General features: G+C 37.8%; 1 protein-coding gene across 1 annotated transcript; it reads left to right on the top strand.

The window, feature by feature from the left end:
- The first annotated feature begins 201 nt into the window (after positions 1-201).
- Positions 202-9,815, top strand: bco2a (beta-carotene oxygenase 2a). Its single transcript, XM_014983544.2, has 12 exons — positions 202-349; positions 3,543-3,726; positions 3,839-4,050; positions 4,485-4,600; positions 4,899-5,001; positions 5,513-5,641; positions 5,744-5,904; positions 5,986-6,153; positions 6,280-6,417; positions 7,384-7,566; positions 7,954-8,064; positions 8,762-9,815. The coding sequence occupies exons 1-12, from the start codon at positions 322-324 to the stop codon at positions 8,876-8,878; spliced, it is 1,650 nt and encodes a 549-aa protein (XP_014839030.2). The 5' UTR covers positions 202-321; the 3' UTR covers positions 8,879-9,815.
- Positions 9,816-10,534: the final 719 nt, after the last annotated feature.

Here is a 10,534-nt window from a genome sequence, read left to right as displayed (position 1 = left end):
ATTCCCTACCACTTATGTAAAATGGTGTAACTTGGTATGTATGTGAGAAAATGCTAAATAAAACTATACTAAATGCACACGTCTCCCTTACTGCAGCAGCCTGCCACCACAGCAGAGGGTTAATTCCCCGCACGCCGCAGCTTCGCTGTGCTGCACACTCGGCTGACATTGCACAACAGCCCACAGAGCTGAGCTGACATCAGGAGGGGGCGGAGCAATTGCACAGCATATAAGAAACCCTTCCCACACAGCTATAAACGTTTTATAATCGGACAGATCTCAGATAAAGCAGAGAGGATCTGCATCCATCCATCCATTCTGATGGCTCCTGTTGAGGTGGCGAATCCAGGTGAGCTTCCTGCATGTTGTACTTTAAGAAAGAATGAGAGCAGCTGTTCACCTGCTTGTGCTTTCACTATGATTTCAAGATGGCTACTTGCACACTGATCTTATAGTAGAGCTTTACTATGTCTAATTTATACAAGTTTTTTTTAACATATGCTAAAAATCAGCTTAGGGTTTTTTTTGTGGACTTTGTAGGACATAATGTTCTTTTTGCAGCTAAACTCTGGAGGTATCAGGTTTCACCTTTATATGCTGCATCTTGTTTGAATACAACACTCTCTCACTAGCACTTCTCCTAAATTAAATTAAGACTTGGTTGCAGGCATCATGCCTTTTATTTGAGCTGTTTTTACACTGATATTGGTTTTTATAAGACTGGCATTTAGTGTGTTTGAAAAGCTACAATAAACAAACCATTTTAACTCTTTTAGGGGAAACTGCACAACTAGAAAAGCAAAACTATAGTGTAGTAGCACAGAAGACAAAAAACAAAAATATGTACTATTAAATCTACTATGCTACTTCTACTACAAAGCAATAGTACCTCTTTCTGCAAAGTGTAATCCCGTTTATGAATGTTATTGAAATTCAGTTTTCAGAAGTAATCAGAAACTTGAGATTTCTGTTAAACTCCTAGACTGCATGCCAAAAATAAAACTCATACACAGTTGTTTGAAGAGTGTGTACAGACATCTGCAGCAGTTTCAAATAGTTCCCTGTGCTTTGAACATTTGATTCTAGGAACCTCTGTCTGACTCGACATATTGTGACCCTTTTTTCATCCTTATGACATGCAGAGTTCAGTTGCACCAGAATGAATTTTAGAATATATAAAAAGCACAAATTCAGTTTTGATCGGAAGGAACAAAGAGTTTGATAGAAGGAGATACTGAGACTGCATAAAATCAGATTCAGCTTCAGCTTGCATCTTCAACTCCTCCCTGGCCTATTTCACACATGCGTAGGTCTGGGTGCACATGTGGGACATGTGAATGTAGACCTGAGCGACTGCTGACGCTCACCTGAGTTGGCAGAAACCAACCTGATAGAGGGACAGCTAGTGCAGCACATTGCTCTAAACAATGAAGCTGTTTTGGCCCAGCTGATTCTGTAAAGTCCTTCTCTTATCTGTTAACACGTCAACATGGTCCTGAGCTAAGTTGATTTTATCTGAGTGAATTACCAAATGAGGACTGCTGGTGTGCATTAAGGTTGTTTTTCTAAGCAAACATCCTTAGAGTAGTATTATTAGGAAAATGGCGTACCTTCCTGGTAGAGAAGAGTGTTGTTCCCACAGCAACAGATGGTATCCATCTCCATGTTGTGTGGAGAGTCAGTTTATGGTCTAATTGCTGTGTTGCAGGCAACCAGCTGTTGAAAAAGTGAAAAGATCAAGTTTAGATGGCTGAAATCCTGTTTATGCTGTAGCTAGGCAACATTGGAGTCTGGACTGTAAATACAGAAACACATTGGAAAGGAGAGCTTGGTAAAAAAAAAAAAAAATGTGTTGGTGTCTTTATGGCTAAAAGTTCAGTGCTTTCCTCCACAGGATATACGCTATGGTTAAACATTCATGTGTTGTTAAACCAAATTAAAAAATATTCTCTACCGAAAACACCAGGAAGAAAAGACTGCTCTGCTAAGCTCCCAATAAATGGTACAAATTTCATAAATCAAAGATGTTTATCTTCCTCCAACACAGACAGTAACTCCTCTCTCAAATTTAAAGCTCAGATTTAACATTATTGCTACTTTAAAGCACAATTGCAATTCAGCGTTTGTATTTAATCGATTAGTTGTCAAGCTGTTTTTTTTTAGACATTGGTTGTAAGCTTGTGTCTCTAATAAGTCAGTTTTATTATTTTATGATGTTTAATTTACGTTTTAGCACAGTGCCACACTTTTGGAAAGATGTTCAGTTGAGACTAATTCTGTTTTGAGTAATGTTGAGTTTTCATTTTGGCAATCTCTTCCTTGAAATAATCCTGCAGTGTGAACCCTCAGGAGAGTGGGAGTTGACTTGTCAGCTACATTTTTACTGTTTCTATGAAAAACAAAACAGCTGCCTACAGAAACAGAGGGAACAGGAACCGTGTGATCTTTATTGGGTTCATATGTCAGATTTTGTTTAGTACTCAAAGTCAGATGAGAATCAATCATTTGTTTCTCAGGGGTGAGTGAAAATAAATGCATGTCTGGCTGAACATTTCAATGTGAATGTTTTATAGAGAGTGACTGTGCAAGAAGGCCACCAGTGATCCAGTAAATAAAACTATTGATTTTTCTTAACTTTTGCAACTATCTTCAGAGTTCAATCAAATTCAACAAATCACACTATTTTTGCAAGTCATGGTTATGCAATTGTATTTTGCTTTACACATATTTTATAGTTTTACCAAAGCTAAATATTACAAATAACGTTTTTTTTTTCATAAACATATTGTGCAACATTTTCTGAACAGTGTTTAGGTACATATTCTGTGAGAAACAACATGTATGAGTTTTGTAACTAGAAAAGCAGTTATACTGTGCAGAAACATGCAAACCATGTGGATGTTTTCTATGGTTGAAGACCAACAAAGATGATGAGTTTTAAGTGTTGACAGCAAAAGCCTAAAACTGCTCTAAAATAAATTTTCTTTGCATTAATTATTATTCATCTAAACAACAGTCAATTATTTAGGGACTTCATCTGCCTTCAGTTTGAGATCTGCTGTTTCCCCAAAAAAGCCTAATTAGTTATTCAATTTTCAATTTATCCCGGACGAGCCCCCATTTGTCAGGTGTGGCAAACGGGGGCTCGTCCAGCATAAATTGACTTCTGTAAAGTCAGTTTATGACTTTACAGGTCAATTTAGGGGGACTATTTAATTTAACAAGCATAACACATTTTTGGACTGTGGAAGGAAACCATAGTACTTGGTGAGAGACCATTTGTATGTGAAGTAAACACACTAAGACCATGCAGACAGACCTTGAGCCCGGAATCGAATCCCTTATCTTCTTGCTTTAAGGAAAAGATTTCTAATCCACATCACAACAGCTTTATTGTTAAGAGCAATGTATTGCACTAGGTATCCCTCAACTAAGCACATGAATGATGCTTGATAGAGAAATAAAAGTTATAATAGTAATAGTTATAGCTGAACTTTAATATCCATAGAGTGTAATTAAGATACTGGCTGTGTTTTCTGCAGATGTGGCCAAACCTACTGCCAAGACCAAAGTAGTTACAGGACTAGAGAGCATTGCTCCTCTTATCAGCACAGTAGAGGAAACCCCTGAACCAATCACCACCACAGTTGAAGGCACTATCCCATCCTGGATCAATGGTAATTTCCTCCGCAATGGACCAGGGAAGTTTGAGTTTGGAAATACGCAGTGAGTATGGAAATCAGCTTGGATTGCATCATTCTGGTTCTGCTTGGTCTCAGTTTGTTTTCTTCAAAATATAATTCTATACATCCAGCCCAGCATTTGTTTTTGCCAACAGCTACAACCACTGGTTTGACGGGATGGCCATGCTTCACCAGTTTAAGATCCAGAACGGCCAGGTGACGTATAAGAGTCGCTTCCTACAGAGCGACGCCTACAAGAAGAACAGCGAGCGAGACCGCATCATGATGTCAGAGTTCGGTACCCTGGCAATGCCTGATCCATGTAAAAACTTCTTCCAGAGATTTCTCTCTCGCTTTGAGATGATGGGTGAGTGCAGTGGGTGGATTATTAGATATTGATTTGACAGAGGATGGAGAAGAATGAACAAAGTTTACTTCTCTAAGAATCCTTCTCAGTTTTAGTGTTTCCTTCTTATTTTCAATCTTATTTTAAGCAAGAATAAAGAGTTTGGATTTATAAAAGAAACTATAACATTTGAGAAGAGCTAGCTATCTAGTTCTGATTAAGTGTGCACAAAATATTTTTAAAGTCTTTGCTTGTTCAAACTCTTTTGTACTCCAGCTGTGTTGGAGAAAAGCCTCTTAAGGAATTTTCTGTGCTGCAGTTGCATAATAAAATATAGCAGGACGCAAGGGAGGAGAAAATGTTTTACATAACCAAACTCCACACAGTAAGTTCAAGCTGAAAACTCTGTTTCATGAACATAAAAGAAGCTAGAGTTATGTTTTCTTCTGTTCCAGAACCTACAGATAATGCAAGTGTGAGCTTTGTGAAATACAAGGGTGACTACTATGTCAGCACCGAGACAAATTTCATGCACAAAGTGAACCCGGAAAACCTGGAAATGTTGGAAAAGGTACTATTATAGTCATCACAAAGAGCTTGGAGGTGATTCCTCCATTTTAAAATGTTGTGCAACATATTTTTCCATCATGTAATAGTTTTAGAAGCTACGATCATCATCTTCTGATTTCTGTTCAAAAGGTCTTTGCTGGGAGGCTCCTCTTCCATAAAATAAATCTATAGATGTGTCTATAATGGAAGACTGACTGAGTCAAAGTCCAGACCTAAATCTAATTCAGGGGCAAGACTTGAACATTTCTGTTGGAACTCACCGCTGTGCACTACTTTGTGACATTACTTGTGCTTTACAGGTTGACTGGAGCAAGTTCATTGCTGTGAATGGAGCAACTGCTCATCCCCACTATGACCCAGACGGCACTGCCTACAATATGGGCAACTCCTATGGAAGCAGAGGTCAGGCCAATTCATTAGTGAAGCACACATTTTCTACTGTTTTACATCTTAATTTTTCATAAGTTTTATAAAAATAATTTTTACTTTTTTAAAAAAAAATTGTCACTTTGTCCTGACAATCAAAGTTTTTTATTAAAAGAAAAAAAAACTACCAGATTCTCCCGCTTGTTCTCTGCTCTGCTACATTTAGCATAGCCATCGATAACGGTGGATAAACTGTTTTTCTGTAACGGTAAGTTGCTTCTCCGCCATTAGCAACTATAGCAAACTGGAAACCTTCCTTTTTATGGGGTTCCATTAGCGTCAAAAATTGGAACTTAATGCGCTCTGGCACTGAATGGTTGGCGATAGTAGCACTGTAAGAATTTTGTTTTTTTCACATATTACTACTCAAATTATACTGTAAGGACATAGTGATAGTTTTAACAAATATGTAAAAAAAACAACTTTTTTTTTTAAATAAAAACTTATAAATTTCACCACAAAGCCAATGATTTATCTTATGTTTTAGGAACACTGTACAACATCATCAAAGTCCCCCCTGAGAAAACAGAAAGCAAAGACACCCTGCAGGGAGCTGAAGTCCTTTGTTCAATTGTTCCAGCAAACAAGTCCCATCCCTCCTACTACCACAGCTTTGGTAAAGCCGTGCTTCGTGGTACCTCTTCTTTGAACTCTTTTCCATTTGCTTCTGCTTTCAGCTCTAACATACCTCTCTCCTTGCCATTCTTTCTGGTACCAGCCATGTCTGAGAACTATGTGGTTTTCATCGAGCAGCCAATTAAGATGGACCTCCTGAAGATAGTCACCTGCAAGATCAGAGGAAAGGCTTTGAATCAGGGAATATACTGGGATCCAAACCAGGAAACTGTTTTCCATCTCATTGACAAGCGTTCAGGAGAGGTCTGATGAGAAGCAAGAATTAAAATTAAAACCAAAAGTCATAATTTCATAAAGTTCATGATTTTGTTTATTGCTCTGTAGGTCATTCCAATGAAGTATCACACCAAAGCCATCTCCACCTTCCATCAGATCAATGCCTTCGAGGAGGACGGCTTTCTGATGGTGGATATCTGCTGCTCAGATGGCGGCCAGGCCATCAGCAATTACCTCATCCAGAACTTACGCAAATCAGGAGAGGCACTAGATGAAGTCAGTAAAACAACATAACCAGACTGTGTTGAGCAACCTATTTTCTCCGTTCAGACAATCAGTCAACCTCCATACTTTCTTTGATTAAAGACACTATAACATTCTGCTCCTCTGTGATCTTTCCAGCTGTATAACACCAAAGACAAGACTTTCCCACGGCGGTTTGTTCTGCCCCTAAATGTGACCAGTCACACCCCAACAAACCAGAACTTGAACACTCGGCCTTCCAGCAAAGCAACATGCGTCAAAATCAGTGAATACAAGGTGAGAGGGATTTACAGTGCATCCCAGAGATATTCAATCCCCTTAAAAAATTCACATTTTACTGTGTTACAAACACAAGATTTGTTGTATGTCACTGGAACTTTAGAGAAAATCTCAAGTAAGCTCTCCAATATTAGGAAATATTGGATATAAAAAGACAATTTATCGTTTTTCTGCACACACCAAACTGCAGTTATGCCTATTTTCAGATATCAACCAACCAAAAAGTTTGAGGCTGGCTTCACACTGCAGCCTGAAGTGACCCGATTACAAATTTTTTGACATAATGCGACCTGTATCTGACTTTTTCATCACAGACTGAACAACACAGGTCGGACTTTTTTCAAATGTGACCCAGACCACTTCGATATCCGATCCGATTCAAATGTGACCTAACGTCCAGGTCGCATTCATCTAACCTGAACGTCACTGATACTCGACAAATCTCCCTATTCTGCGTCCTGATACACGCAAGCGGGAAGAAAAACAACAACCATGACGGACTATAAATATGATTAAGTTGTTAAAGTCGGTCGGACAACAACTTCAAAATCTATGCTCCACCGTTAGCATCAATGTTTATTTCAGCAAACACTGAGCACTTCTTCTTTATGGCGGTTGGCAGGGCATGCTATCTCTGTGTGACGCTATTGCGCCCTCTACTGCGCATGGCGGAGACTTTCAGGTCGTTTGCCGTTCACACTGCAGAACATATACAGGTTGCATTTATTTGGAAGTGTGAACGACCACGGCAAAAAAACCAAAACAAAAACGATTTTACAAAAAAATTAGTCGAGTACTCACCAAACATCAGAGCCAGTAATAAAACGTATAAATAAAAACAAACACATTCTAGTGATGCATAATGTGTCCAACTTTGTTGAATTTGACTGAACAAAGCCTAATGATTCTTTCAATGAGTGTCTAACTTTAGCAACACACAGCTGCTCTTGTCTTCGCCAACAGGTTTTCTGCCAACACGAGAATCTCCATGGAGATGACCTGAACGAGTACGGTGGCCTGGAGTTTCCACAAATCAACTACAGCAAATTTAACACCAGACCGTATCGTTACTTCTACGGCTGTGGCTTCGGACACATGGTGGGAGATTCCCTGCTCAAGATGGACTTGAAGGACAAGACACTTAAGGTGTGCTCGTGTTGCTAAATGTTCATTTTGGAAGATGCACTGTACCATCAACAACTGTATGCTTCGACCAGGGTTCTGCAACATGTTGTTCTGTAAACCTGCAGAACAAGCTAACAATGGACATGATAAATAACTTGGTAGAACAAACAAACAGTGATAAAGGTTAAGGTAGTGATGCTCAGTGTTACTTAAGACATTTGGGGAGGCATTTCTTCTTAGTCAACATTAAGGCAAAAATAATAATAGGTTTGTAAAATTATTTGCAAGAAACCACAGAGGCTCTGATCCTAAAAAAAACAACAAAAAAACAAATAAGGATTTAAAAAATATATTATTTAAATGTCAAAGAAAACCTAAATGTAATGTGTGGGATATAAATGACTGCAGGTCTGGCACCAGAAGGGCTTCTACCCATCAGAGCCGGTGTTTGTGCCGTCGCCTGATGCTGTGGATGAGGATGCTGGAGTCATCCTGTCGGTGGTCCTCACACCTTCACAGGTAAAACTCCCCATGTCAGGCCCGATACTGAATTTTACTGAAACAGTTACATGGAGATAAGTGCAATACTTTACCATTGAGTTTGAGTGCAGAACTGTCTAAAGTCAGGGGATTTAGTTTAAGATTGAACATTTACTCAATTAAAAATCTATGATTTTCACATTTCCTCAAGGAAATATTTATTTCCTTGAGGAATAAATATTCCTCAAGGAAATCACACAAAGTGTCCACTTTGATATTGTTGAATATATTTTATTGCAAGAGAAACACAGGTTGTATTAATATTAAAATATTGGAACATGAAAAGTCTGTCATTTGCTTGTTCCTGTGGACTTCACACAAATATGTTTGTGTCCCAGAAATATACAGGAAAATACTGACTACGTGTATAAATTTATACAAATGAATCCTAATAAAAATTAGGCTACTCTAAACCAATTTATAAAAAGTATTGCTTTAATCACAGACTAAGTTTTAAGTTAAGCTTCAGTGCTGGAACGCTTTTTATGTTAGTTTTAATATAAATTCATGTTGACTGTAAGATGATTCATTTCCTTCTTTTAAGCTAAAAGCGGTATGCTGCACTTATATTACGTTACTGAAGGGTTAATGTCACCAAAAGACGGGCTGCAGTGGTTTTCTGTTTGTTTGAATTGAGTGTCCTTTCCATGCCTGATTTTCTTCACTCTCTCTGCAGGATAAAGGGACATTTCTCCTGGTTTTGGATGCAAAAACGTTTGAGGAGCTGGGAAGAGCTAACGTGCCTGTTAACATGGCTTATGGCTTCCATGGTGCCTTCTCTGCCTCTCCATAAGCCGCTGCTTTCTACATTAACAGGATTAAAGTTAGTGCATATAATGTAACTGGTCCAAATTAAGTATTAAGCAAAAATAAACAGTATTCCTTAGGCTGCAAAGTCGCTGTTGCAATGTGCACTTACTTTCTTAGCTACACCTTCTAGCACGTGTGCTTGTCTTCAGAGTTGTTTTAATTCTTCATGGTGCACTTTCAGCAAAGTGTCTGAAACAATCTGCAAAGATTTTTGTCTACAATGTCATGATGCAAATCTTGTTGAATGTAGCAGCTCAAATCAAGACTCCTCTGATCTTATATGCTATTTTGTCATTTTAATGAGCAAGAACAAGAAACTGTAGCCGCAGTTTCTTGTTCTTAGCCGACAGCAGTGGCGCCCATTGTGGTTTGCAGCCTTTTCCATTGAAGGTACGATATGTTGTGCATTCAGAGATGCTATTCAGTTTCTGAAACACTCAGACAAGCCTTGTATGCAACCAAAATTAAGCCATCTTCAAATTCACTTCACTTATTTTCCCATTCTGAACTGCAGGAAGTTGTTTTCACCAGGTCTAAATGTTTACAAGCACCAAGTTTCTGCCATGTTTTGGCTGATTTGCCTTTTTTCTCAAGCAATTGAAAAGAATTTGCCTAGAAAGAGTCCTGAGCATGTACGAATGTTTAAGCGATTCACTTTTGATACTGACTAAATGCTGCTAACATATCTGCTTTCTTGAAACTTTGCCTATAAACCTATTAACTGAAACATGATATTCTTATTTTCTTTCCGTTTTACACGTTAGCTCAAAACTGACAAGTTGTTCCTGAGGACACAGTAGTGTTACAAAGTTAACTACCTTTGTATAATTCTTTTTTTTTTTTTTTACTACTTTTAAATATTTGTATTCACTTCTACATTTTCTATCAATGAAGTTACAATTAAATTTTAATTTTGCTAATTTCTAATGTGTTCCTGGTCGTCTGTTTTACACATCAAGTTAGGAGTGTGTGAGAACTAAAATCATGCAGATAAGTTGGTTTTTCCCACTGGATAAATTTACTCAAATTAAATCTATTTTGAATATTTTCACATTTCAGATTATGCCTCTGAAAGGCAGATGGATTGTTTTTTTTGTTTGTTTTTTTGTATACACTCCTCTTCCAAGGTTGCCAATAAGATGTAGATGGCAAATTCAAGAAAACTGCATCCCATATTTATGCTATGACGCCAAGAGCCAGCCAGGAAACTAAACCAGCAGGGGGCGCCCGTCAGCGTCCTGCTTCTCAGGCAAGATACAAATTTTAAAAAGCTCAAAACTTGTAGGTAGAATCATGAAGCATTCTTTACAATTAACGAACTTTTTTTTTTTAAAAAAAGGAAAAATTCTTTGAAATGTTCAATTTATTTAGAATTTACAAGAACTGAAAAAATATATTGTAAATATAAAAATAAAGATGTTTATATTTTGTCAGGAATTAAATGATATTCTCCATTCATAATTTCATCGCACAAATTGCTAAGTATAAATGAATCATTTATCATTAATAAATGCATTAATGACTTCTGTTGCTCGTGTTAGCACTGAAAATAAAATTTGCGCATTTGCATTTTGTCGTCACACCTAGACAAAAACAATTTGGCTACCATTAGAGCAACCAACCATGTTACTAAATTTTG

Source organism: Poecilia mexicana, unplaced genomic scaffold (genome assembly GCF_051168715.1).
Source record: "Poecilia mexicana isolate PSO_F unplaced genomic scaffold, ASM5116871v1 scaffold_14, whole genome shotgun sequence".
In the NCBI taxonomy this organism is placed as follows: Eukaryota; Metazoa; Chordata; class Actinopteri; order Cyprinodontiformes; family Poeciliidae; genus Poecilia; species Poecilia mexicana.
This window is presented reverse-complemented; position numbering and strand designations above follow the sequence as displayed.